The sequence below is a fragment of the Betta splendens genome, chromosome 21 (genome assembly GCF_900634795.4).
Source record: "Betta splendens chromosome 21, fBetSpl5.4, whole genome shotgun sequence".
Lineage (NCBI taxonomy): Eukaryota > Metazoa > Chordata > Actinopteri > Anabantiformes > Osphronemidae > Betta > Betta splendens.
In genome coordinates this window covers 1,068,243-1,095,751 of record NC_040899.1, presented here as the reverse complement: position 1 = coordinate 1,095,751, position 27,509 = coordinate 1,068,243, and the positions used below count along the sequence as shown (strand labels likewise).

At 47.3% G+C, this 27,509-nt stretch overlaps 5 protein-coding genes across 5 annotated transcripts; 4 read left to right on the top strand and 1 right to left on the bottom strand.

Moving 5' to 3' along the window:
- Positions 1 to 5,373: 5,373 nt before the first annotated feature.
- LOC114847291 (olfactory receptor 11H1-like) lies at positions 5,374 to 6,285 on the bottom strand. The gene has a single exon (XM_029136852.1). The coding sequence runs from the start codon at positions 6,283 to 6,285 to the stop codon at positions 5,374 to 5,376; it is 912 nt and encodes a 303-aa protein (XP_028992685.1).
- Positions 6,286 to 8,176: 1,891 nt separating this feature from the next.
- Positions 8,177 to 9,103, top strand: LOC114847290 (olfactory receptor 142-like). Its single transcript, XM_029136851.1, has one exon. It carries the CDS (start codon positions 8,177 to 8,179, stop codon positions 9,101 to 9,103), a length of 927 nt encoding a protein of 308 aa, XP_028992684.1.
- A 4,844-nt stretch (positions 9,104 to 13,947) lies between these two features.
- On the top strand, positions 13,948 to 17,540 carry LOC114846931 (uncharacterized). The gene is made up of 3 exons (XM_041068827.1): positions 13,948 to 14,062; positions 14,317 to 14,448; positions 15,457 to 17,540. Exons 1-3 carry the CDS (start codon positions 13,948 to 13,950, stop codon positions 17,538 to 17,540), a joined length of 2,331 nt encoding a protein of 776 aa, XP_040924761.1.
- A 4,789-nt stretch (positions 17,541 to 22,329) lies between these two features.
- LOC114847357 (olfactory receptor 10J5-like) lies at positions 22,330 to 23,265 on the top strand. Its single transcript, XM_029136980.1, has one exon. The coding sequence runs from the start codon at positions 22,330 to 22,332 to the stop codon at positions 23,263 to 23,265; it is 936 nt and encodes a 311-aa protein (XP_028992813.1).
- Positions 23,266 to 24,456: 1,191 nt separating this feature from the next.
- Positions 24,457 to 25,596, top strand: LOC114846930 (olfactory receptor 51L1-like). Its single transcript, XM_029136174.2, has one exon. The coding sequence runs from the start codon at positions 24,643 to 24,645 to the stop codon at positions 25,594 to 25,596; it is 954 nt and encodes a 317-aa protein (XP_028992007.1). The 5' UTR covers positions 24,457 to 24,642.
- The last annotated feature ends 1,913 nt before the right edge of the window (positions 25,597 to 27,509 follow it).

Here is a 27,509-nt window from a genome sequence, read left to right as displayed (position 1 = left end):
TTAGAATACCTCTCAGTTCAGTTCGACGCTCGTTTTAACCGTTCAGTCTAGTTTGACCCCCTCGCCAGTAACAGAATGCACCAACCACAAGGACCCAGTCGGCCCGTTTAGTGTAGCTCAGTGTGTTTTATTGTAGTTAAGTGTCTGTCTGCGATCGTCTTGTGCTTGTGACTGTTTGTTTTGTTTGTTGGAGCAACGATGGCACCGCCGTCATTCACCGCCCAAATTAATAGCCCCGTCTGCGTTGGAACGCCGGTACGAGACGCTTCGTCCGTGCCGGAAACTAGACTGTCGTCGGAGGAGGCGCGACAGATCTGGCAGGAGCTGAAACACCATGGTTCACCTGAGCCATGGCCGGGCTCTATTAGCTGTGGCGTTATGGCAATTCACACCGCGAGAAGCCGGCGCTCTAAAAAGAGAGCGCGATTCGCGGGAAGTCAGCTGGGGAACACAGCGGACTTTATCCTCCCTGCCCGGTGCTTCGCAGACGAAGTGCTGGAGTCCTCAAGTGAACGGGTGGTGCCCGTTCCGGCGGAGACGGGCTCGCGGTTCTCCCCGAGGGAGGTGCCGAGCCCGAAGTCGCAGCGTGTGGTGAACGCTGCTCCACGGGGTGATGAGGACCAAGCGTCGGAGTCCGCCTGTCAGCCGAAGGCCAGCGCTGCAGGGGACAGAACGACCTCGCGCTCCAGGAGACGGGAGCGCGCCTCGTCGTCGCAGAGGATAGTCACCTCTGCGTCCAGGTCAGTGTCACGGTGCTTTGGGGCGGAAGCACCGTGCGGCGTTCTGCTGCAGTCCACCCCTGCCATTCACAGTCCTCTACAACGACGTCTATGGGAGGAGGCGTCGGATACGGAGGGGCAGCAGCCGATCACGGCCGCGTCACAATCCCGGCCCGTTGGTAGCGCTACGGCCGAGCGCGCAGTGGGTCCCGCCCAGTTGGTCGAGGAGGGATCAGCTGTTCCTGAAATTAACCCTTGCTGGGTGGATTTATTCTATGAACTGTTGGACAGGATTGGTACGGGTGTGAATCCGTTGGTCAGACTGGTAGCGCTGAATAAGCTGGAGGATCTAATTAAAATCGTTCCTGAATTCCTCCTTGTTCCAGAGGTACCGGAGGCTGTAACCAGGTTTCCTGTTTTAAGGGAGAAGCTGGCCTTTGAGCTCGCGGCGTGTAGTCCGCAGCGTTTGGAGCTCGCTTCTGGTAAGGCAGTAAACTCCCAGAGCGCTGCAGTTGCCCCTGATCACCGCATCAAGGTTGAGGAACCGCAGTTTGTGCCGGATGGTGACAGCAGGGAAGCAGCTCAGCTCACCACAACGGGTCTTGAGTGCAGTCCAGCGGATGAAGGCAGGTTAAGTTTGGTACCCATTCCGGGGGTCTGCATTGCAGAACTGGTTCCCGTTCCTGTGGTCTGCATCGCTGAACCGGTCCATGTTCCTGTGCTCCGCATTGCGGAGCCGATACCTTGTGATTACCCTGTTTTGCCTGAACTGAGTTTGGACACTGACATGAGGGCGATTTCCCCTATGGTTTGGGTTCGTTTGAGTGAGCTGGTCATGGAAGTTACTGACAGTCAAAACATGCAGACCAAGCGGAGGGCTTGTCTAGAAGCTATGGACCTAATCTTGGAGACTCCTGGGCTCATTTCAATCCCGGGTATGGGGTGTTTGTTTGTGGAGTTGGATTCTTTTTGCTGGCCCTGCCGAGACGCCCACTTCTGAGACTTTGTTTGCAGTGGAGGACTCGCTGCCTGGCGCAGCTACACCTTCTAGCCCTGCGGCTCTCCACTCTTCTGGTTCGTCGTTGGGAGCGGCGGCTCTTCAGCCTCCCAGCCCAATCGATCTGCTTGATACGGCTTCACTCCTGGTTCCGGTTCTGGCTCCACGTCTGGTTTCGTCTCTGGTTCCGGCTCCACGTCTGGTTCCGTCTCTGGTTCCGGCTTCACGTCTGGTTTCGTCTCTGGTTCCGGCTCCACGTCTGGTTTCGTCTCTGGTTCCGGCTCCACGTCTGGTTTCGTCTCTGGTTCCGGCTTCACGTCTGGTTTCGTCTCTGGTTCCGGCTCCACGTCTGGTTTCGTCTCTGGTTCCGGCTCCACGTCTGGTTTCGTCTCTGGCTCCGGTTCCGGCTCCACGTTTGCCCTCCAAGAAGGGCGCTTCTCTGAGGGTGGGGCTGCTTCTTGTTTCCCCGAGGGCAGCACCACGTAAGGTTCCTGTCGCCAAGCCACGTTTGACCCTTGAGGTTCCTGGTGGTCCAGTGGAGGCCACGTTTCGTCGCGGTGGTCCAAGGAGGACGCCGCTGGTTCCCGTTCGTCGTCGCTGTGGTCCAAGGAGGACGCCGCTGGTTCCCGTTCGTCGTCGCGGTGGTCCAAGGAGGACGCCGCTGGTTCCCGTTCGTCGTCGCGGTGGTCCAAGGAGGACGCCGCTGGTTCCCGTTTGTCGTCGCGGTGGTCCATGGAAGGCGCCGCTGGTTCCCGTTCGTCGTCGCGGTGGTCCAAGGAGGACGCCGCTGGTTCCCGTTCGTCGTCGCGGTGGTCCAAGGAGGACGCCGCTGGTTCCCGTTCGTCATCGCGGTGGTCCAAGGAGGACGCCGCTGGTTCCCGTTCGTCGTCGCGGTGGTCCAAGGAGGACGCCGCTGGTTCCCGTTCGTCGTCGCGGTGGTCCAAGGAGGACGCCGCTGGTTCCCGTTCGTTGTCGCGGTGGTCCAAGGAGGACGCCGCTGGTTCCCGTTCGTCGTCGCGGTGGTCCACGAGTGGCCTTGGGCCTCATGGGGGCTAGGCCATCAGACTGGTCGCCTTGCCGCCATAACTTCCCGCTGCTATGCTGGCCCTGCCTCTACCGTCGGCGCCCTCCCAGAGAGCTGGGCTCATGTTTGGAGGCACCAGGAGTGCCAGTTAACTTCCAGCGACTGCTGAGTCAAACCCTGCCTCGTTGGCACCCACCATGAAACTGGGAAGGACCTAATATTCATGGACAACCTTAATTGGTTTTGGACCTGATCAAAACTTATGTTTGATCATCATCAGGATCGTACAAGTGTTTGTGATGTTATGGGTTAATCTTGTTTGGAGTGTTTACTGTCTGGTTGTCATGTTGGGTTCTCGTTTCTGTCTGTGTTTTTGTCTTTTCGTTTGGCCCTCCTCCTCGCCTCCCTCCGCCCGCCCGGCTCTTCTAGTTCGTGCAGGTTCGCCGTCTGGGAGCCGGCTTTGAGGGGGGGGCTCTGTTGTGACTCGGCTTCCACGCCACCAGGGGCAGCCTGGTTTCACCCTTTTGGTTTTGTGTCCTTGTTTCCTGTCTTGTGTTTCCTGTATTAGTTTGATTGGGTTCACCTGTCTTGTCTGGTATTTAAGGTCTCAGTTTGTGCACAGTCTTTGTTGGTGCATTACTCGTTACTCGTTACTCGTTACTCGTTACCGTGCCATCGTGCCATCGTGCCCTGTCCAGGTATGTGTGTTTGTTTGCTGATTGTGTTAGATACTGTTGTTTACATGTTTTGTGTTTTAGGATAGTTATTTAGTTTCCTGCTCTGCAGCAACCTTTAGTTTACCTGTGAGTTTTATGTGTTAGTTTGCATGTTTTGTTTTCTGGTTTATCCTGCATACGCAGCGTCCTTAGTTCGTGTTGTCCTCTGTCTACATGTTTAATATATTAAATCATTATTTGTCAGTCCTGTCTATGGGTCGTGCATTTGGGTCCTACCCCCAGTTTGTAGGTCATTGTAGTCTGTCTCCCCGCTCTAGGAGCGTGGTTTAGAATACCTCTCAGTTCAGTTCGACGCTCGTTTTAACCGTTCAGTCTAGTTTGACCCCCTCGCCAGTAACAACGCTAGCCGCAAGGAAGGAGGCTATACTACTATATATATATATATATATATCATGGGAGGACAAGCCCTTGCACAGGATGTACCACCGGAACATAACTGAAGTGGCTGATCTCAACAAATCCTACCAATGGCTTGAAAGGGCTGGGCTGAAGGACAGCACAGAGGCACTCATCCTGGCTGCACAGGAGCAGGCCCTGAGCACCAGAGCCAAAGAGGCCCAGATCTACCACACCAGACAAGACCCAAGGTGTAGACTGTGCAAAGAGGCCCCAGAGACGGTCCAGCACATAACTGCAGGGTGTAAGATGCTGGCAGGCAAAGCATACATGGAACGCCATAACCAAGTGGCTGGCATAGTATACAGGAAAATCTGCGCAGAGTATGGACTGGAAACCCCAAGGTCAAAGTGGGAAACACCTCCCAAGGTGGTAGAGAACGAGCGAGCCAAGATCCTGTGGGACTTCCAGATCCAGACTGACAGAATGGTAATGGCGAACCAACCAGACATTGTGGTGGTGGATAAAGAGCAGAGGAAAGCCGTAGTGGTGGATGTGGCAATACCAAGCGATGGCAACATCAGGAAAAAGGAACATGAGAAACTAGACAAATACCAAGGGCTCAGAGAAGAACTGGAGAAGGCTTGGAAGGTGAAGGCCACAGTGGTGCCTGTGGTGATCGGAGCACTAGGGGCTGTGACCCCCAAACTGGAGGAGTGACTACAACAGATCCCTGGAAAAACATCCAACATCTCAGTCCAGAAAAGTGCAGTCCTAGGAACAGCAAGGATACTGCGCAGAACCCTCAAGCTCCCTGGCCTCTGGTAGAGGACCCGAGCTTGGAAAGTGGATGAGACCACCCGCGGAGGGTGAGAATAGAGTGTATATAAATATACTATTTCTAATGTTTCAGAAATTATACTATTTCTAATGTTTCAGAAATTCGGAATGGGCATAATATCAGTCCCACATTAGTAAAGTAAACAGTCTGAGCCTGTGTGAAGTGTTCATTCTGTTACCTCTGCCTCTCTGGGTCTCATTAAGTTTTCCATTACTACAGACTCTAAATGAGCCCTGGAGGTCTGAGGTTGCAGCATCATTACACCAGGCTCCATCGCTATGACGACCTGAGGGAAAGACACACAGCTTCAGCAGTGTGTGTCCACGTTTCCTCTTCTCTTTATGGAGCATTGTCATTCTGTGCTGCTCCAGTGCTTCACCTTTATTTACAACATCTTAATTCTTCCACATTTACATCCTCTACATTTGTTTTCCAGTAGCATAAGATGAGAATACTGGTCACTTTAGCTGCTCACTTTCTTCATATTCACAAACAACCCAGGTTTCATTTCCTCACCATTTCAGCAACAGTGAAATAAGCAATGACACAAATTGCGTCTCTTTCTCTGTCTGCTGGTTGTCTACCTTACACATGTAATCTTTTGATACATTTAAAAATAAATAAATATAATTAGTCCTATTACATCGCAAAATATTTCTATTTCACATTGGCATTAACATTTAGATAAATCATGCTGAATTCAACATCACTATTACTGTTTAGCAGAAAACTCTCTTCAGGTGTTTGGAGATTTCTTTCATCTTGACACCATATATTACTGGATTGAATATGGGATGATATAACATAGTTTGTAAAGTCATGACCAAATGTGCCGCTTTAGGCAAATCTGACCCCAGTCGAGCTATAGTGACATCGAACACACACAGACAGGAGAAGCTGAGCAGAACCAGCAAGTGGGGAAAACAGGTGTGAGCAGCTTTCCTCCTGACGATTCTACCGCTGTGGTACGATATGACCAGGATCCTGGTGTAGGTGAAGAGGATGAAGAGCAGAGGGAGAATAGCCGTGAGCGTCAGCGCAACTACTCCAAGAATAGACCGAGCTGTGGAGCTCACACAGTAAAGACTGTAGATGGAATTATTACAGAAAATGCCATTTAAAGTGAAGTTGCACAGTTTCATATTAGCACTCAGTGTTGTCAGAACAACGATCTGACAGGCAGGTAGAAGCCAAGCCAACACAAGAAACATGCTAACGGTGCTTCTCTTCATGATGCTGGGATACAGCAGAGGCCGACAGATGGACACGTATCTGTCGTAGGCCATGGCTGCCAGAAGCAGGAACTCTGAGCCACCCAGAGAGTAGTTAATAAAAAATTGGAAAAGACACATTGAATAAGAAATGATCTGCTTGCTAGATAGAAAGTCCAGGAGCAGCTTTGGATAGACGGTGCTGCTGTAGAGAACTGAGTTGAAAAGCAGAGCAGCAATGAAGACGTACATGGGATCATGGAGACTTTTATGAACCCAGATGAGAGACACGATGGAGACGTTGAAGCAGATAATCAAGGCATACTCTGTGAAGATGAGTGAAAAATAAAGATATCTGTATGTGCTCATGTCTACAAACCCATCCAGAGTTATATATGTAACATTATGTTGACGGTCCATTAATTGCTTTCACAATAAATAATATGTAAATCATATATAAAGTATTTTACAGTTATTGAACATGTCTAATCTGCTCACAGACATTGTGCAGGTTCTAGTGTGTTGTGGGCTTTTATTACATCGTTTCACTCTCTTCAAGTCTCATTAATCAAATTTTTAAAGAACTACATCAAATCTCAGAGGCCTGAAGTTCCTCCGCCTCAGCACACGCCCCATTACTCTTTAGTCCATCCATTACACCATAAGGTTACCACTGTAATGTTCTTCTGCTCAGGACAAAGTGATTCTGTGCCAAATGCTTACTTTCAGTCCAGGTTTCTGAAGTTTTATTTTTGTTCTGCACTGACACAGAGGCTAAATGGTGCATAACTGTCACGGATCCTGCTCTTTAGCGCTGGTCTTGTTTAGTTTCCTGTTTTATTTTGACCACTTCCTGTCTAGCTCCTGACTGTGTAGTTATGTCTTGCTTTACATTTCACATTTGGCGCAATTGTTTCAGTGCTCTAGACGAGATCGTGATTTTGCGCCTTTCTCCTCCACGCCGAGCGTGTTTACGCACATGTTTTTCTGAAGGCTTCGACCGCCTAGTTCACCTATGCCCAGAGCCAGCAATGCCTGTGTCTACTCTCCAGCGTTCATGCCAGAGTAAGTCTTTCTGTGTAGCAGTCCTGGATCTCATTTTGACTTTGCCTTGCCTGCTCCTTCGGTTCGGGTTGTGGACTATGTCTAGTTTTGCTGAACCCTGTCTGGAGATTGACTCCCTATTTGCCTGTTCCCTGCCTGCACTACTGCACCTGCCAAACCTGTGTACCGACCTTTGCGTGTCCTACCACCGAGCATTCATTAAAATCTACTAAACCTTAGTCATTGTCTGTGTGTTTCACAGCAGCAAAAACAAGACAAAACAAAAAGTATGGAAGTGGAGGAATGACCTGAGGTAGCTCTTTCCTGCACGGTGGCTGTAACAGTGTGGTGCTAAAGGAGCTGCTCAGAGCCTCAGAGTGGTGCAGGGGTGGAGGGGTTCTCCATGATGGATGTTAGTTAACCAGCAACCAGCATCCCCCGTCCATGGACTCCAGTGTGCAGACCAGGACAGAGCCAGCTTTCTGAAGCAGCTTGTTGAGTTTCTTCCTGTCTCTGCCTGTACTGCCCCCCCAACACACAACTCCATACAGGACTACTGAGGCCACCACAGAGTCATAGAAAGTCTTTATTAGCTGTCTGCACACACCACAGGACCACAGTCTCCTCAGCAACTGGAGGCCACTCTGGCTATTCTTATACAGAGCCTTTGTATTGTTAGACCAGTGCAGTTTATTGTTAAGGTGAACACTAGTTCTAGTATTTAACACCAGGATGCCCAGCATTTTTCCCAGCATTTTTCAGTGTCCACAGTCTCAATATCTAGACTCTGGATATTCACCGCGGTATGTGGTGGAGGGGGCCTCCTAAAGTCAAGTACTAACTCCTTTGCTTTGCTGGTGTTTAGGATCAGGTAGTTATCCTCACACCAGCTCAGAAAGTCAGAGACGACCCCCCTATACTCCTGCTTGCCCCCCCATACACACCTCACAATAACGGTGTCATTGGAAAACCTCAGTGGGTGACAGTTGTGGGAGTTGTATTTGAAGTCCGATGTGTATAGTGTGAAGCAGTGTAATACCACGCTACTGTAACTCCTTGACCTTTGACATGCTAGGGTCTATTTAAATGAAGGATTAATAAGCTCCACAGAGGATGACGTACAGAACCATAAACACTTCACAGCTTCGAACAGCCACCCAACAGTAGCTGCTTGTGCATGATTAGGGTAGCTACAGGTTGGATTTTGATAAAATGGTGAGAACTGCTTTGATTTTACTTGTATAATCTGCATCTATATAAAACCTTGATGGATAATGAGTCTGATGTTACGTATATAATTCTTGATGGGTATGTGGAGGACCACAAATACAGATATGTTTATTTTGTGATCTTGATTACAGCTTATGCTCTGATACTCTGCAGTAATTCCACTATTGTGGGTCTGATCTGGACTCACAGGAGCCTCCATGAGCCCATGTACATCTTCATTGCAGCTTTGTTAATCAACTCTGTTCTGTTCAGTTCTACCATCTACCCAAAGCTTCTGAAGGACATTTTGTCTGAGACGCAGGTTGTATTGTTACCAACCTGCCTCTTGCAGTTTTTTATCATTTACTTTTTGGCCAGCTCAGAGTTCCTGCTGCTGGCAGCCATGGCCTATGACCGATACGTGTCCATCTGTCAACCAATGCTGTATCCGACCATCATGAAGAGAAGCACGGTGAGTGTTTTATTGGGTTTGACCTGGTTTGTGTCAGCCTGTCACAGCGCTGTACCAGCAATAATGAGCGCTGAAACTAAACTGTGCAATTTCACGATGAGAGGAATATTTTGTAACAATGCAATCTATGAACTTCTATGTGTACACTCAAGCGTGATTACTGTTTACGGTGTAGTGGCGTTGGTAGATCTCGCAGTACTGCCTGTGCTCTTCATATTCTTCACGTACACAAAGATTCTCATCATAGCCTTCAACAGCAGCAGAGAAGTCAGGAGAAAAGCTGCCGAGACCTGTTTACCTCACCTGCTGGTTCTGATCAGCTTCTCCTGTCTGTGTGCTTATGACATCAGTGCAGCTCGAATGGAATCTAGTTTATCAAAAACTGTGCGGTTCTTAATGACATTACAAACTATTTTGTACCATCCTTTGTTTAATCCTCTCATATACGGCCTCAAAATGAAAGAAATATCTAAACACCTGAAAAGGCTGTTCTGTGCAGCCAAACTGATGTAAATTCCTGACAATCAGTCCAATAATGTGTTTGTTTCAACAGTGTCTCTTTTTCCAGTTTCTGATTAAATGAAATCACAGATTTGTTTACAATAAGATTAAATGGTTGTGTTGTCAGATATTTCTTTTTTGTACGGTACATAGACAGTTACTGTACTTTGAGCCTAGTGCTGTCACTAAAACTAACTGGACAGCACATAATGAACTAAACAGGATAAATGTAGGCTTAATATTGACTGGAAACTGGACAGCACCATTTATTCCCTTTGACTGTTGTTGCTTGTTGTGACATTTTCTAACATCAGATATCTAACAATGGGATGCACAACTTTCAAATTTACAATGGCTTATGTGATGTTAAATAAATTTAGTGGTGCAACTGCAACGTTGGCCAGATGACAATGTGACCACTTCTCATGTGGCCTTAAAATGCAGCACTAAGAATAGTGCGTATTGTGCAACTGTGCCTATGGGTGTGCACGCACAGTGGTGTGAATGGGCCCAAACCTGTCTTCACCCAAGCTGGAGCTGTGGATTGAGTGAAACAAGCTCATCCGCAACTGCTGTGTGGCGGTTGTTACAGAGACCTGGGTACAGTACATCCACTTGTTCCAAACATGGCAGTGGAGATAACTAACCGCACAATGCACCGCTTTGAAAGAACCGGCAGCTCTGGTAAGAGCAAAGGTGGAGGACTCTGCATTTAGAGAGAGAACACCTTAAATCACGTGTACACAACCTAAAACAGGCATATGGAACAATAGTATTCCCTTAGGTATGTCTGACCATCTTTCTCTGTAGTTAATCCCAGCATACACTCCTCTCAGAAGAAGAATCAGACCCCTTAAGAACTGTTAAATCTTGACCAAAGGGAGCACTCTGCCAGTTACAGGACTCTTTTGAAACCACTGACTGGAGTATATTTGAACATCTGGAGCTGTAAATGATGCCATAGTGGATAACTGCATCAGGGTTTACAGCAACTTGGATATCATCAGAAATAGAGTACAGACACTCTTGAGAGCCAGAAACTCTGCAGGGCCAATACAGTGGGACCAGGGAAAAGTAAGTAGTAAAGTAAAGTAAAGTAAAGTAAAGTAAAGTAAAGTAAAGTAAAGTAAAGTAAAGTAAAGTAAAGTAAAGTAAAGTAAAGTAAAGTAAACTAAAGTAAGTACATTAGTAAGGTGGCCAAGAAGGTTTACAAACAAAGAGTGGAGAACCATAAGATAAGATAAGAAAATCTTTAATAGTCCAACAGTACGGAAATTGCATCACAACAGCACAAACACGCAATACAGAGAAGACAATTAAAAATACAGCAGAATTAAAGTGAAACAGTACAACAATATACAGGTGGGTAGATTGAGCATATAGTAATGGGCAGTGTTACTGCATATTATATAAGTATATAAATATTGCACAGAGTTTGCACAAATATTACACATAGTTTTTCTACATAACCACTGATGAAGTGGGTGAGTTTGTGGACTGAGAGGTAGTTAGCAGTTCTGATTCTGGAGTCTGAGAGCAGCAGGGAGGAAAGATTTACAGAATCGCTCCTTCACACAGCGAGGGTGCATCAGTCTGTTACTGAAGCTGCTCTCCAGAGCAGACAATGAGTCCTCCAGTGGGTGAGAGTCCTGGTCCGGGATGGGTGTGGGTTTAGCCAGGACCCTTCTCTCACCACCTCCTGCACTGTTTCCAGAGTGCAGCCCAGGACAGAGCTAGACTTGATGACCCTGTCCAGTCTCTTCCTGTCATGACTGTGATGCTGTTGCTCCAGCAGACCACACCGTACAGGACGGCTGATGCCACCACAGAGTCATAGAAGGTCTTCAGGAGTGGCCCTCTCACTCCAAAAGACTAAGCAGATAGAGTCTGCTCTGACCCTTCCTGTACAGTGCATCTGTGTTATGAGTCCAGTCCAGTTTATTGTTCAGATGCACACCCAGGTACTTGTAAGAGTCCACTCTCTCAATGTCCAGATGACAGCTGACAGCTGACTGCTGTCTGCGAAAATCCACTACTATGTCCTTTGTTTACCCTGCATTGATCAGTAGGTGGTTCTGCTGGCACCAGTCCACAAAGTCCTGAGTGAGTTCTCTGTACTCTGCATCGTCGTCATTGGTGATAACTCCAATGTTCACAGAGTCATCAGAGAACTTCTGCAGAACACAGCTGTCTTTGTTGTGTCTGAAGTCTGACGTATAGAGGGTGAAGAGGAAGGGGGCCAGTACAGTCCCCTGTGGGGCCCCTAAACTGCAGGTCAGAGTGTCAGACACACAGTCCCTGGCTCTCACAAACTGAGGCCTGTTTATGAGGTAGTTCATGATCCACACCGTCAGATGGAAGTCCACACCAGTCTCCTCCAGTTTGTTTTTAAGAAGCACCGGCTGGATGGTGCTGAAGGCACTAGAAAAGTCAATAAACATTCTTTTGTATTTTAGTGCATTTATTCACCTTTAAATTTGTATATACATTGCTGTTTGTTAAATCCAAGTGTTTACTTTTTTGTGTGGCCTTTTTTATGATATTTTTGGTAAACATTACGGAGGTCCTTAGCCTGCTCTACTGGCTAACTCTGGGGCCTGTCCTCAAGGCTTATTAGTTTGGAACTGTGAAAACAGTATGGAAAGGGTCATCTACGTGGAGATTTATTTCCTGCTGCTATACAACACTAAGGTATGTGTTGTTTTCCGCAACTTATCTACGCCAATCAAGCCCTTTGCAGTTTCCTGGAACTATCTACACCATATTAATGTTTGTTTGACAGAATCTACAGTGCACCATATTAAAAGGTTTGTGTTGCTTACTGAAGCCACCTACACAACACTGAGGCCCGTGCTAAGTGTACAAGCTCTTTTCACCATTTTTGAAGCCTGTGCTGTTTATGGAAGCTTGAATATATATTCATTCAATGTTCGTTCAAAGAGTTGAGAGTTTGCAAAAAAAGGCATTTTTTAATATTATTATTATTATCAGGGCGCAGGGGCAAGCAATAGTTCTTGGTTGAGTAAAACTAAAACTGCGCTATGCGCTGCATAGTTACAGTGTATGTCATGTTATGGGAAAGATATTGCTCATGTCAAAAGTCAGATTTTATACAACATGTCACAAGGCAGAGATTGTTGATTATCTTATTATTATTATTATCCGGAAATGTGGAACTTGAACCTGGTCCAGAGTTGCAGAGTATCCATACACCATCTGATTTTAAATCCTTGTCTGGTCTTAAAATTGTTCATTTAAATGTGTGCAGCTTGATATCAAAGCTGGATATGTTAAAGGTTTGGGTCAAATGAATGCAGACATTGTTGTTATTTCTGAAACCTGAAGACATAAACATAACTGGATACAATGTTTATTGCACTGATAGACTAAAAAAGATGGTGGAGTTGCTATTCATATTAAATCAAGATTTGATACTTCAATAATTATATCTGAAACTATATGTAAACAACTCAAATTGTTAGCATTGAATGTGGAAATTCCTAAAGGCCTTTACACACCTTTTTTGCGTGTTATCTGACCATTTCTTATTAACTTTTGAATTTACCATAATTGACCTTGCAGCAGCTGGAAAGAAATTTTGCTATAGATATTTATCAGACGATGCTCTTGCCAGATTCAAGCAAATGATTCCATCATCTTTTGCCTCATTGTCATGTAATTACACAGAGGAGAACAGTCATCCCAATCTGTAGATTGCACTGGAGCTTGATGTGGGCTAGGCAGCTGTGCCGGGCCCTGAATGGGTGCTGGACTGGGCTGGGCTGGGGACAGAGCTTGGAACTGAAGCGGCTGGGCTCGAACTGGGAGGGATGGCTGTTGTGCCACCCCATGGCCTCACAAAGTGCAGAATTTCTAAGGGTGAGTGGCACCGGTTCTCAGAGGAGGCGCTCTATGGGACACTGGTAGGACGGCGGTGTTCAGAAAGTGTGCCAGAAGGAACACGACTGGGAGAGTGCATTGGAGACGGATCCATTGGAAGATGCTGTCCGGATTGCCTGCGATGAAGGTGGGGGTGTCGTCTGGAGGACAGGAGAGATCCTCTCCGGCGGAGAGGGAAGCTTGGTCGCAGAGGCCGAGACCTCTGGGTCCTGGACTTTGGGTCTGGGGCTTCGCCGACGTCATCCGGTTATACACCGATAGCGTTGACTTCCCATTGTCCCAGCTCATGTCATTTAGCTACTGCAATCACTCATATCCAGTTTTATTTTGTACCACTTCCTGTTCAGTGCCCAGGTTTTCAGTTCCAGCTTTACTTCCGGTTTTAGTTGACTCACCTGTTCCCTGCCAGATTGTCTACGTTGATTACGCACTAGCATTCCAGCATTTCTTGTACTCGTGCCTTGTGTTTTGACCTGGCTTGCCACCGACTCTGCCTCTAGCCCAGCCTCTGACAATCCAGTGCTGTAAGTCTGACCATTGCCTGTGTTTTTGATCTCGCCTTCGCCAGCTCCTTGTCGGATCCTGTCTGCCACCACAACGTGTATGACCTCCGCCTGCCTGACCATGATTATTAAAACTCTTATCTTAACCAAGCCAACGCTGTGCATTTGGGTCCGTCCTCCATTGCCAGTTTGTGACACCCATATTGGAAAAACTATGGAAAAGATGATTAATTAAAAACCTACTCTATCATAAGCCAAGCTTGGACCCAGCCGTCGCCCTGTTTTTCCTGCTTGAGGTTAGTGATTTTTTTTGTATACTCGTGAAAACAAAAGTGGAAGCAATGGCGTTTTCCTGCCCGGGCATGCCGGGGGGACCTCCGCTGGTGCTTCGCGGAGCTCGCCAAGCAGTACGCAGAGGCATCCAGCCCAAGCGGTTGGCTCCGTACCGTAAAGATGTCGATCGCTATCCTGGAGGAGGAGTTCTGGTGGCGTGATTACCCCGGGGTACAGGCGCTTTTCGACGGGCTCAAGTCAGTACGGAAGGATCTGGTACACGCGACAGAGGCGGGTGCGCGCGCCAGCCGCCTCTGTTCAGGCAGATCCAGCGCCTGTTCCAGACACCATCTCATCGGCCCAAGTCCAAGCCCACGCTACCACCATAGTTCTCCAGTCCAATTCAGTCCATACCTTGGCCCCAGCTCCTGTTTCAGCCCCGGCGGTTGAGGAGATGAAGTCCACATCTAGTCGTCGGCGGCCCAGACGGCGTCGACGACAGCCGGGTTCCCCTGTCCAGGCTAGCGATCAGGCTATCCTCTCCTCCAGCAGAGGGCATCCTCAGTCCACCAGACGACATCCCCACCTCCCTATGTGCACCTCCAGTTCTGTTCCTGTTCGCCCACTACTTAAACTCTGCCGAGGCAACGCCCGACCCAGACATCAAAGACAACCTCTTCCGTAAAGCAACTGCGCTCCCCATCAGGCGACCTGCACTGCGTGAGGCTGTGACAAACCGCCAGTTTGTTTCCCACTGAGCAGCCCCGGACTGTGCGCACACACAAACACACACACACGCACCAGCTGATTGGCCGCAGAGAGCGGGTGCACACGCAATCGTGCGGCCATTTGGGACATTTCACCACCATTACATCTTGTTACGCCGTTAGACTAACCACATACACTTGTCACTTTTGTTGGTTTTGGTTTCTTGTGTCAGTACTTACGTGTCGGGAGTAGTCGGACTCCCGCGTCGCGCCGGCAAAACCGGACAGCTGGGCGACGCTCACTTTTGACGTCATTGCAGTGTCGCCTCGGCGCGAGGCGCGGGTCCGACGAAACCACTTTTGTTTGTTGTTATTATTTGGTCCTAGTCATTATTTGTGGGGTATTCTGGTGTTATGAATCTGAGAATTATTGTGGGAATATGGGTGATTGATTTATACTTGTTTAAAGGTGAATATTGGGATTATAAATGTTTAGTTTCCAGAACGTTCTGGAGAATGGTTCCACCCAGTTGAAGGGGGCGGGGCCAGGCCTTTAAGAAGAGTGGCCAAACTCCCTTGTGGGGGAGAGTGGACTGGACGGAGAGCGAGTTGGTTGGTGAGAGAGTGTTGACGAAGAGAAAAGACATTCCTTTTATTTGAGCAGGTTTTTTTTTCCAGGTTGATTTCCTCATCCATAGTTGTCCTTATCATTCTGTTTTTCTTTTTTTTTGTCTGTTGCACCCACGGGGTTTTTGGAGCAACTGTAAATACTGCACCTGATTCTTTTCTGCACTATACTTTTGGACTGAATAAACTCACCATCTGCGAGCAAGCCATCTTTTTTTTGGTTGTTTTTTGCATGGCGTTCCACGTCTCGAGTGAGCAGCAGAGCTCACTCACCACAGTTGGTGTCAGAAGTGGGATGGCTACTCGCAAGACAGCACCGAAAGGCAGAAAACATGGACCTAGGCTGCGGTCGCAGGGGAAGGTGACAGCTGTGATGATGAGGACTGGAAGTCGGACGAGAGTGCAGAGTCGGTGATTCCCGGTGCCAAACCTGAGGAGGGAATGGTCTCTTTGATGCAACACTTCTTGAACGCACAGCAGCGCAGAGAAGAGCGGTTTCTGCTGGAGCTCCGGGGCCTACGGGAGTCCATTGTGGAGGCAGCTAGGCCGGACTCAGATGGAGAGAGTCCACGTTTGGAGCTGCCAACGCCAGCTGCTTCGAGGGTAGCTAGTCAGCGCAGAGCGGGCTACCACAGAGACTCCCCAGGTGTGCCAGTGCTGAGAGGGCCGCCCCAGCGGATGGAGCCAACGATGCCATCTCTCCAACCTGGCGATGACATCGAGAACTACCTTCGACGGTTTGAGCGCCTAGCCAGGACCTGGAGGTGGCCTGAGGAGGAGTGGAGTTGTCGGCTAGTTCCACTGCTAACAGGACGAGCATTGGAGGCTTACCTGGCGATGGACAAGGAGCAGGCAAAGGTGTACGATGAGCTGAAGAAGGCTTTACTTGAGAAGTACGACATTTCACCTGAGACGTACCGACAGAGGTTCCGGTCAGCCACAGTTCCGGCAGGGGAATCGCCGACGGAGACCTACCACCGCCTGAAGAACCTGTACGAGCGTTGGGTTCGACCGAGGGAACACTCCAAGGAGGAGATTGGAGAGGCCATAATCCTGGAGCAGCTCCTAAGGGTTCTTCCGGTTGAGACACGCACCTGGGTTCGCGAGCATGAGCCAACGGCAGGAGTGGCGGCAGCAAAACTGGCTCAACAGTACCTGAACGCTCATCGCGGGACTCTTCGCACTCAACCACCATCAGGTACTGGGCGCACCCACCCGGGGGTGGAACGGAGAGGTGCGATGCCAGCAGACTCTGCACCAGGCTGGAATCCGCCAGGAGGAAGGCCCAAAGAACTGGTGTGCTTTTACTGTCAGCAGACAGGGCATAAAGCATCTGTGTGTCCAGCGCGCAAAGCTAAACTGTCGGGGTACTGCTATGTCCCAAGAGAAGGGGATGTCAAGCTGCGCAGGGGCCGTGAGAGTCTCTCAGCATGTCATGTGACTGTGAATGGATGCTGCCTACAGGCTTTATTGGACACGGGGAGTGCATTATCAATGGTCCAATCAGGTTTTGGGTCAAATGTAGACTATGTGAATACAGTTGGGGTGCAGTGTGTTTACGGGGATGTGAAGCGGTATCCGCAGGCCGAAGTACTATTAGAAGTACAAGGGCAGACATACCTGCTAATGGTGGCTGTAGTGGCTAGTCTACCGACAGACATGATTTTGGGCCGTGATTTGCCAGTGTTGTGTGACTTATTACAAAGCACAGAGAGGAGCACGGGAAATGTTGACTCTGTGTTACCAGGTCATCTGTCATGTCCGGCCTTTACGCGGGCACAAGCCAGGGCAGGACTCCAACCTCTACCAGACATGGATGAAAGTCTGTTGCAGGGTGGAGACAGAGGCCCAAAAAAATCGCGCAGACTGAAACGTCTGGAGAAGTACCTGGGCACACCAACCTCGGAGGTTGCTGCAGAGCACCCGGAGGGTATTGGTTGGCAAGAACCAGAAAATATAGCGGAGCTACAGAAAGGGGATGTGACGTTAAAAGCTATGTTTGAAAAAGCGATGTCTGATCAACCCTCTAACCTGTGTGAAGAAAAATGTGTGGTTAAGAATGACATTTTGTATGTACAAGCTGGGGATAAATCTCGCCTTGTTGTCCCGGCTAGCTGCCGCCCACTCGTCTTACACCTAGCACACTCTGTCCCGTGGGCTGGTCACCTGGGCCAACAGAAAACATTTGCACGTGTTAGCTCTCGGTTTCATTGGCCAACATTCCGCTCCTGGCTCCTGGCTCCTTTGTGTGCAGGTGCAGCTCCTAGCGGTCGGGTCCCGACCACATCTGCGTCAGGTCCTGGTGGCCCGGATCCAGCTACGTCTGTCCCAGCTCCTGGTGGTCCGGCACCGACCACACCCGCAGTGATTCCTGGTGGCCCAGCCCCGGCCACACCTACCTCAGTTCCTGATGGTCCAGCACCAACGGTGTCCGCCTAGGCCCCCCATCTGGGATCGTCTCTGGCCCTGGCGCCTCATCTGGTTCTGTCGTCTCGTCTGTCCTCGTCTCTGGTTGTGGCTTCGACGCCTCATCTGCCCTCGTCACTGACTCTGTCCTGCTCCTTGGTTCCGGCATCCCGCGGACTTATGTCTCGTCTGCCCGATGGGTGTTCTCGCGCTGCACGCATCAGGAGGCAGGGATGGCACTGCCTCCCATGTCATCGGCCACCTCGGCGGTCCGGGTCAGGAGGCGACTTCCGGTCCAAAGGTTGCCGTTTCCTGCCACGGCGATGGCGCGGCCTCTGCCGTCGCCGACCACTGCGCCTCCCCAGTCTACTGGAGCGTTGCCTGCCCGGAAAGCACCAACGCGTGCGTTGGGCCACTGGGGGCGTCTTGTTCAGGCGGCCGAGACTCTCCTTGCCACCACCCTCCGTGAAGGAATACCTGGACTTTGCATCCTTGTTATGGACTCCCTCACATGGACTTGATTCTGTTACCTGCAACTCATTTCTGCGTTTTGACTCTCTAGTGTTTTGTTCTGGCCCGTCACCCATCTTGCTTTGTTGAGTTTTTTTTTTTTTCTTTGTCTTGTCTTGATCTTCTTTTTTTGGTCGTCTAGGAATCCGCCCTAAACGGGAGGGTTCTGTCACAGCTCATGTCATTTAGCCACTGCAATCACTCATTTACGGTTTTATTTTTGTACCACTTCCTGTTCAGTGCCCAGGTTTTCAGTTTCAGCTTTACTTCCGGTTTTAGTTGACTCACCTGTGTCCTGTTAGCAATTAATCATTTAGAATTTAAGCACCACCTCTTGCCATAGTTCCCCGCAAGATTGTCTACGTTGATTACTCACTAGCATTCCAGCATTTCTTGTACTCGTGCCTTGTGTTTTGACCTTGCTTGCCACCGACTCTGCCTCTAGCCCAGCCTCCGACAATCCAGTGCTGTAAGTCTGACCATTGCCTGTATTTTAGATCTCGCCGTCGCCTGCTCCTTGTCGGATCCTGTCTGCCACCACCACGTGTATGACCTCTGCCTGCCTGACCGTGATTATTAAAACTCTGATCTTAACCAAGCCAACACTGTGCATTTGGGTCCTTCCTCCATTGCCAGTTCGTGACACCCATATTGGAAAAACTATGGAAAAGATGATAAATGAAAAACGATAGAACAAGTCAATAGTTTTAAATATCTTGGGCTGTGGTTTGATAAAGGTTTATCCTGGAGAGAACATGTAAAGAAAATTGTAGCGAAAAGTAAGAGTATATTGAACATAATGAGATATTTGAGGGGACGGAAATGGGGAGCAGACAGAAATATTTTAAGAATAATATATAATGGATTATGTAATGGATTATGGATGTGTTATATACTCTTCAGGCTTGAAAACGGTGCTAGAAAAATTGAAGTTCTTAGATTATACAGTGGAGCAATGAGAACAACATCCTTTCTACAGGTGGAGAAGACAACAGTTAATAGCCACCTACTGGGCGACTCTAAGAGGTCATAGTCAGAACCATCCTACAAAAAGTTTTTTATTACCATGTCAAGAAAAGAATAAAGGAATGAAGAAAATAAGTCAGGAGTTTTGGGTGGATCAGAGACAAATGAATCACTGGATTAGATATAGGAAGTGGGAAATAGGACCAACAATGTCATATTCTGGAATACCTCCATGGTTATGGGAGGAGGCAGAAGTGGATTTGAGCCTGATGAAGAGGCGGAAAGAGGAATATAGTGGGGATGATGGAGTTATAAGATATATAGGGTTAAAGTATAGTGAATATATTGAAATTAATTTGGATGCATCAAGAATAATAGGTGGCAAAATAGGTTTTGCTTTTGTTTTTCCAGAACGAAATTATGTGACATATAAAAGAATTACAGACAACTTGAATTTTTTTACATACAGGTGGTACAGGTGAAAGGGGAAATAACGAAATAAACGGAATATAAAAACGGAAACGCTTTCAAGCCTTTTCTGTTTATATTTTTAATTGCACATTTGTTGAAACTATATGGGTGTACTGTCGTCTTTTCTGTAATTTTTGGTAACGTTACAGTGCAAACAACTTTTGAGCTTTATTTAGTTTTTTTCGTAAATAAGCAGAGCAGCAAAACTGTCTTATTGTATTGTTGATGTTTTTTATTGCTTCCTTCGGTGCTTCCTTCCTTAATAGACTCATAGGAACATGAGTAGGAATCCTGCTCTGCCTTGCAGGCAGCAGCAGGGTCAGCGAGCCCATGCATCCCACCCCACAGAGTGCGTCGGTGATGGCCCTCTTTACGTAACATAACGGCTCTTGGCAGGGTGCCAGCTGGAGCTAATATACCAGTTAAAGCGGCTGCTGTTATGGCAGGTAAACTGGAAAATGTGTTCGTTAACATACCTATTTGACATCAACTAAAAAAACAATTTAGAACTATGTCTATGCCAAATTACTCTGCATTTGGCCGACATCTATCCTTGACCTTGACTTTCACCCACTGCAGGACACACTTTCCGATCTGGGAGCAGCTTCAGTGACAGACTGATCCACCCTTGCTGTGGGAAGAAGATCTTTGCTCTTTGCTGCAATTAGACTGTTCAATAAGCACCTACCTGTACATCACACACACTCACTAGAATCAGTTGTAAACCTAGCAATTATAACTAGCTATTAGATTTTATTATTAGTGTTAGTGTTAGGGAAATTGTTAGTTCCCTTTGTAAATATTAAATAAAGTAGACACAATCAGTTGAGACCTTCTTCAGAATTTTATTTGCAAGGAGTGAACAGTTTACTGCAAAGGCAACTTCCTCTCACTGAAGAGAAGATAACCTGGTCCTGCAGATGCCAAGGCAGTGGGATGTGTTTGACAGTGGTGAACTCTCGCAGAACGGCTCTTCCGCCTTTAAGCACAGCATCGTTGGCTCTTCCCATCAGCAGCCAGGTTGCCCGGCGCTAGTCCGACAGTGGAAGCAATTGCAGTACAAACAATAAAAAACACACATATATACAGTGGCACACAGTACAAGTGGAAGTGTGTGTGTATATATAATTTTGATCCTGCTCTTGTTTTTTGGGACTAATAAACAACTATCTTGTCTATGTTATTTCAATTCAATTTTTAAATTTTATTTATATAGCGCCAAATCACAACAAAATTATCTCAAGGCACTTTACAAAGTAAGGTTTAAGACCTCACACAACTAAACCCAACAAATCCCACATACAGCAAGCATTAAATTTGACAGCAACAGTGGAGAGGAAAAACTCCCTCTCTAACGAGGAAGAAACCTCCAGCAGAACTAGGCTGGATGTGGGCGGCCATCTGCCTCGACCTGTTGGGGTGAGGGGAGAGAGAGAGAGAAAAGCACAGCAACAACCCCAAGTTGCTCCTGGTGTTTCGAGCGAGCGCCTTGCATGGCAACTGCTGGCATCAGTGTGTGAATGTATACAGGATACACACCCGCATACACACCCTAAAGCAGAAACTTAACCTGTCCACCAACACAGCAACATCACACATATTTGGGATTGAGAAAAAAAAGAAAAAAAAAAGAAAAGGAATCGCTGGGAAGGAGCATCCGGATATTTAGGTCAGCTTCCCAATTCAACTCAATCAGCTTTAAGACATTTAAAGAACACAGCATGAACTGAAGATGAAGCTGCTGGAGTCAACATGGTTGTGCTCAGGACGAAACCCTGGCACTACAATGCTCTGGTGCTGCTGAGGATCGTCACATCAAAGCCACAGCTTCTATTGGCTGGGTCTGCTTTTGGTCAGATCATCATCTCGTTTCCTGGCTCAAAGCTCCGAGGCTGCAAGAACAGTGACCTTTGATGCAACGATCATCACCAAAGTTACAACCCCCGGTATAAAACAACATAAGAACACAGAACCACCCTCGCTCCCCAATAAAAACAGGACCACAGAAGTGGACTACTAAAAAAATATATAATATAATTTCAATAAGAAAAGAGAAAGAAGATCTTTGGTACAAAATAGACAGTGTAGGCAATGGTAAAGTGGCCGTGGCATTGTTCACTGTGAGTGCAGTCCGGTCCAGAGTTCAGTTTCCTGACAGGCTGATGAAAATTATTGTGTCCTGGTCTAAACTAGAGGCTGTGTTTGCCGGGTGACAAAGTCTTATTGATGTGAACGTTTGGTTCTGTTAGCTCTAGATGAAGGTTCCGACCTGTGTGGGGCTTTATCCACAGTGCCGTCATTTCTGTGTTTCCACTACACAAAAAAAAGAAATAAAACTTGCATCAGCCTAAAATAATTGCTGTTAATTTATTGCTTTTCCCCAGAACACATTTTTTATTTGTACTTTGATTCATACACTAATTATATCAGTTCGGAAAACCCTCAACTTTATTGGGTACAGTATGATGTGTTTTATTATTGTGTTTTTCTTTTTCTTCTTATCTCTCATCACAAACAACCAGATTACAGCTTTTCACTACACAACACACACATTTCACCACACTGAACAACAGCATATAGTACAGGACTCATCTCTGAAGCATCAAACCCCAGGGCACCGAGGTGCAGTGGATAAAAGCTGGGCTCCGCCTCGCTTTGGACCAGATGGAGATGCTGGTGACATGCACTGGGAAGCGTCACCGCGCTCTTCTCTTTGGTTTAGCTGTTAGAAATGTGCAGCGTCCATGTTGCTGTGCTGTGTTTGCTGCTGAAGTGCAGGTTAAACAGGAAAACACGGAGCATCACTCGCTTTTTTAACCTTGTTCTTTCACAGCTACATTTTCTGCTCCTCCTTTGTTTCTGCTGTCGATCAGACATGAAGACCAACTCCAGCGTGGCCCCGTCCTCCTTTGAGTTCACTGTGTTCTCAGACCTTGGCTCCCTCAGATATCTCTTCTTCTGTCTGTGTCTGTTGCTCTTCATGACCATCATCTCTGCTAATGTCGTCATCATTCTGAGCGTCTGTCTGGAGAAGTCTCTGCATCAGCCCATGTACATTTTCATCTGCTGTCTGTCTCTAAACTCTGTGTACGGCTCCGTCGGCTTCTTCCCCAGGTTCCTGATGGACCTGCTGTCTGACGCTCATCTCATCTCGCGTCCGTTCTGCTTCCTACAGATTTATGTGATCTATACGTATGCGTCGTGTGAGCTGACTCTCCTCAGCATCATGGCCTTTGACCGGTTTGTGGCCATCTGCCAGCCTCTGCTCTACCACAGCAGGATGACGCTGGGGGCCGTCCTCAGACTCTGGCTCTTTGCTGTGCTCTACCCTGCTTGTGCTTGTGGCTTTGGTCTGTACCTCACTGCCCATCTTCCCTTGTGTGGGAACCAGCTTCCCAGGCTTTTCTGCTCCAACTGGCCTGTGGTTCGTCTCTCCTGCGTGGACACGGCTCTGAACAACATAGTGACTCGGTTTGTGATGATAACAACCATCTTCATTCCCCTGTTCTTGGTGCTCTACTCCTACCTGCGTATTCTGCTCGTCTGCAGGAGAAGCTCAGCTGAGTTCAGAGGGAAGGCGCTGCAAACCTGTCTGCCCCACATTCTGACCTTTGTGACCTATACGTTCTGTGTCTTCTGTGAACTGTCTCTCACTCGGTTAGATGCTGACACACTCAATCCAATTATCACGGGTGTTTTGTCTTTCGAGTATTTGATCATTCCCCCCATCAATAACCCTCTAGTTTACGGTTTGAGAATGCATCAGATCAGAGGAGCCAGTTTTAGACTCTTTAGGATCCACAAAATGTAAGGTTCTGTTAAAAAGCCAGTCTGTGATACGTCTTTCTGTGAAGGCTGCAAAATCATCTGGACACACATCACGTTCATCCATTAACTGATTCAGAAGTTTTAAGTTTGTGTTGACATCCGTCAGTTGAACAGTTTCTTTTTAAATAATAACTCTGGTAATAAAGGAAATGAATTAACACGCTTAGAATGTGACTTTCACTATTAACACAAACTGCTTCACCGAACTGATTCACTGACTTTTCCTTCAATAGTAATGAAACATTTGGGGGGGCGGATGATGTCACACAATCAAGTGAGCCAACACTGTTGGGAGCTGGAGATGTTTACAGCAGCTCACTGAGTGTGTGTCCCACAGGAGTCCAAGGTCACCAGGGTCGAGGCTTCGTGGCTCCTGACTGTCCCTCAGCGCTGAGGAGCACGGATGGACAAACTCTTTATTTCAAGTTCTTGTGGTAGTTAATGGAAATGTCGAACTTCAGACACTAAGCATGAAAACCAACAGTGACATGAAGCTCAACACAGTTTCTTCACTGACCACAGTCCCACAGTAACGTCATGAACTGCTCATTGCTCAGAGGTCAGTCTGACACAGAGTCGCCTTCGGCTGAACCTTCCTGACTCTGGAGCGCATGTGGAAACACGAGCAGTCATTACGTCTGCAGGTGTGACAGGTCCATCATTGTCACAGGGACACAAGCTCTGAGGCCATGACGCTGATGAAACCAACACATTAATCACAGTGGTTTTAGCTTTGGGGCACCTACGTCCTAGACTTATGAAGATTAATTAGTGCTCAGGTGTATCACAGCCTCAACTCAGTCGGAATAATGTGAAATGTGTCATTTTAGGGAGCCTGTGGATTAACTGGACTCCACAGCCTTTTTTTACACAGCAGTTATTGATAAACCAACTAACCTCAGTCCACGCTCACATTTTTTGTGTGACTCATCTTGAAACTTCATTCACACAAAAGCTTGACTGCATCTTGCCACACAGTCAGACGTAACGCGCTGAGACTCAAATTCCAATCAAATTCAACAACAACACAAAGACAATGATGTCAATTAACTATAAAAAATGAAAACACACCTTCCTTTGGGGCCATTCTGAATTCAGCTGTGCAAGTGGAACAAACAGCATAAAAGGCATTGGTGGCTCAAGTTTGTTGGCACTTGGACAATGCGGCGAGCAGACATTAAAAGACTCGGGAGCTGAATCGTACACATCCGGGAATTTTTACCACGTTTTTTTTTTGCATCTGACGTTTACACCATTGTGTGCAAATATTTTGTTGGTTTTGTTGAAATTTGAAAGGCACAAGTTTATCTTGCTCATAGTGAAATGGTTTACTATTTAACCACCCTCTCCTTGTGCAGCCATGAGCAACTCCAGCGTGGCCCCGTCCTCCTTTGAGTTCACTGTGTTCTCAGACCTTGGCTCCCTCAGATATCTCTTCTTCTGTCTGTGTCTGTTGCTCTTCATGACCATCATCTCTGCTAATGTCGTCATCATTCTGAGCGTCTGTCTGGAGAAGTCTCTGCATCAGCCCATGTACATTTTCATCTGCTGTCTGTCTCTAAACTCTGTGTACGGCTCCGTCGGCTTCTTCCCCAGGTTCCTGATGGACCTGCTGTCTGACGCTCATCTCATCTCGCGTCCATTCTGCTTCACTCAGATGTATGTTATTTACACATATGTAGGACATGAGGTGTCTCTGCTTACTGTCATGGCCTATGACAGGCTGGTAGCTATCTGTCAGCCTTTACACTACCACAGTAAGATGACGTTTTGGGCAGTGCTGAGTCTCCTGGTTTTTACTGTGCTCTACCCTGTATTTATACTTTCCTACTTTTTCTATCTGTCTATTAGTTTGTCTTTGTGTGGAAATGCACTGAAGCATATTTACTGCACCAACTGGTCAATACTTCTTCTCTCCTGTGTGGACAAAGTCGTAAACAACATCACAGGACAGTGTCTTGCTGTGGCATCAGTTTTCATCCCCCTGTTCTTCATCCTCTACTCCTACCTGCGTATTCTGCTCGTCTGCAGGAGAAGCTCAGCTGAGTTCAGAGGGAAGGCGCTGCAGACCTGTCTGCCCCACATTCTGACCTTTATGAACTTTTGTATCTCAGTTTTTATTGAAATTTCCCTGAGTCTTTATAAGGTTGATGATGTGAATCCTATCGATGTCATAGTTTTATCTCTGGAGTTTCTGATTATTCCTCCTATCAGTAATCCACTGGTTTACGGCCTTAATCTGCCTCAGATCAGAACAGCACACAGACACTTCAGAAATAATAAAGAATTGTGTGTTTACATGCGGTGCAGTTAATTTGGGACATGGTGTTTGCTGAATAACAGACAGCGGCTAATGTGTACGTGTTGATTATTGTTGTGATTTTATGATTTTCCTTCAGTGAGCCGGGTTTCATTGATGTACAGTAACAAGATGAAGATGAAGATGAAGCTTTCAATTTTCTGTCTCAAACATGTGGATGATGCGAAACTGGAGAACAAAAAGAAAAGGTCTCAGCTCAATTGTGTATCTTTTTACACATGTTAAAGAAAGTTAACCAATATTGTGAAAACAAACAAATTAAATTTATATTATGAACTGTGAAAATAAGTCACCTAAGACTGCATTTCCACAAAAACCTGTAAGCTTTAACACTAGCAAGCCTAGATTTTTCTTTCCCTCGTCAAAAACTCACAGGGCAGTCAACTGTCTGTGTACCTGACATCCTAACTCAGGTGTGATGTAAAGGGACCAGAGTGGATGACCCACCTCACCAAAACCTGTGTGAACCTCTCTTTCACTTTGCCATCTTAGGGAGACGTCAACGCACATGAGGTCTGTCACGAACGCACGGATGAGGACCCACATGCACAGCGCAACACAGCGTTGATGGTGATAATAGGACAGTTTATTCCAGGTTCAGAATCCAATTCAGGCAGCGTCATACACAGAAGATCATACGGGGTTTAAACAGGCTCAGGCGGAGACGGCGTCAGGGACAGGCAAAGTCATACACGAGAGGTGGGTTACAATACCAAATCGTCGGGCATCGGATCGTGGTCAGGCAGGCAAGGTCGGCAACAGGCAGCAATAGATAACCAAGGCAGACAAAACAGGCAGGGATAAGGCAGGCTCGGAATCAACGAACAAAACAGGGTACACGATATACGGCAGGGCTAGAAACAGGGACAAGGACACAGGTGGTGGTTAAATACAAAGTGACTTGATTACTGATAAAGTGCAGGTGTGGATAATGACCAGGTGAAGCAGGGACAGCTGTGACAAGACATAAACCTGAAGTGAAGCTCGAGCAGAAACAGAAACCAGGAGACTACCAAAATAAAACAGGAAACAACTAGAAACAAAAACCCAGATCGTGACAAGGTCTTTCTTTTGGGAGATTTATTGATTAAAAAAACATTTTTACACAAATGCAAATAATAAGCATGTGACACATAAAATCAGGGAAATGTTCCAAAGCAGAAAAAAGTTGGAAATATTTAAAGGAGCACAAAAGCAAAGATGAAGTGAAAAATACATCAAAATCCTCACTCAAATACACACAATCCCCTCAGAGAGGAGTTGCATCAGAAAGGGCATCCGGTTTAAAAGCTTGCCAAATCTACTATGCGAATCATTTGCTGTGGCTAACCCTGACAGGATAAGCAGAAAGTTACCTGTTCACTCATTTGTAAACACATGAAACACTATAAACAAAAAATGAAAGGAAATAATAATAATCCATCCATCCATTTTCTGCTGCAGGTGGTGCTGGAGCCCATCCCAGCTGTCTGTGGGTGACGTTCTCACGCCATTCAGTGGTCATTATCAGTGGTTATCAGCCCATACGTATGGGCCGGTAGGTGCCCATCTACCTGCTGGCAGCGGTGAATAGGTGCAGTAGATCGTCGTCATTTATCCGTAAGGTTGATCACGGCTCAGATGATTTAACCAGCAGGGTCAGTAGGGGGCGCTGTTGAGCGGTTGTTGTCCCGACGGGAGGATCGAAGTTTTGGATTTTGATTTATTAGCGAGCATAACTTAGCAAGTAGCTAGCGGTATTGTGTTAGCTAACTGTAACCTGAACCCCCACCCTTTATCCAGCCCTAACCACAATAACCTCTAAAGCTGCTGAACGTAGCATCTTAGCTAGCTGCTAGCTGTTAGCGAGTAGGCAGAGCAGGCCCCTACTGGCCCGTACGAATGCGAAGTTCTGATCAGCCCATTCG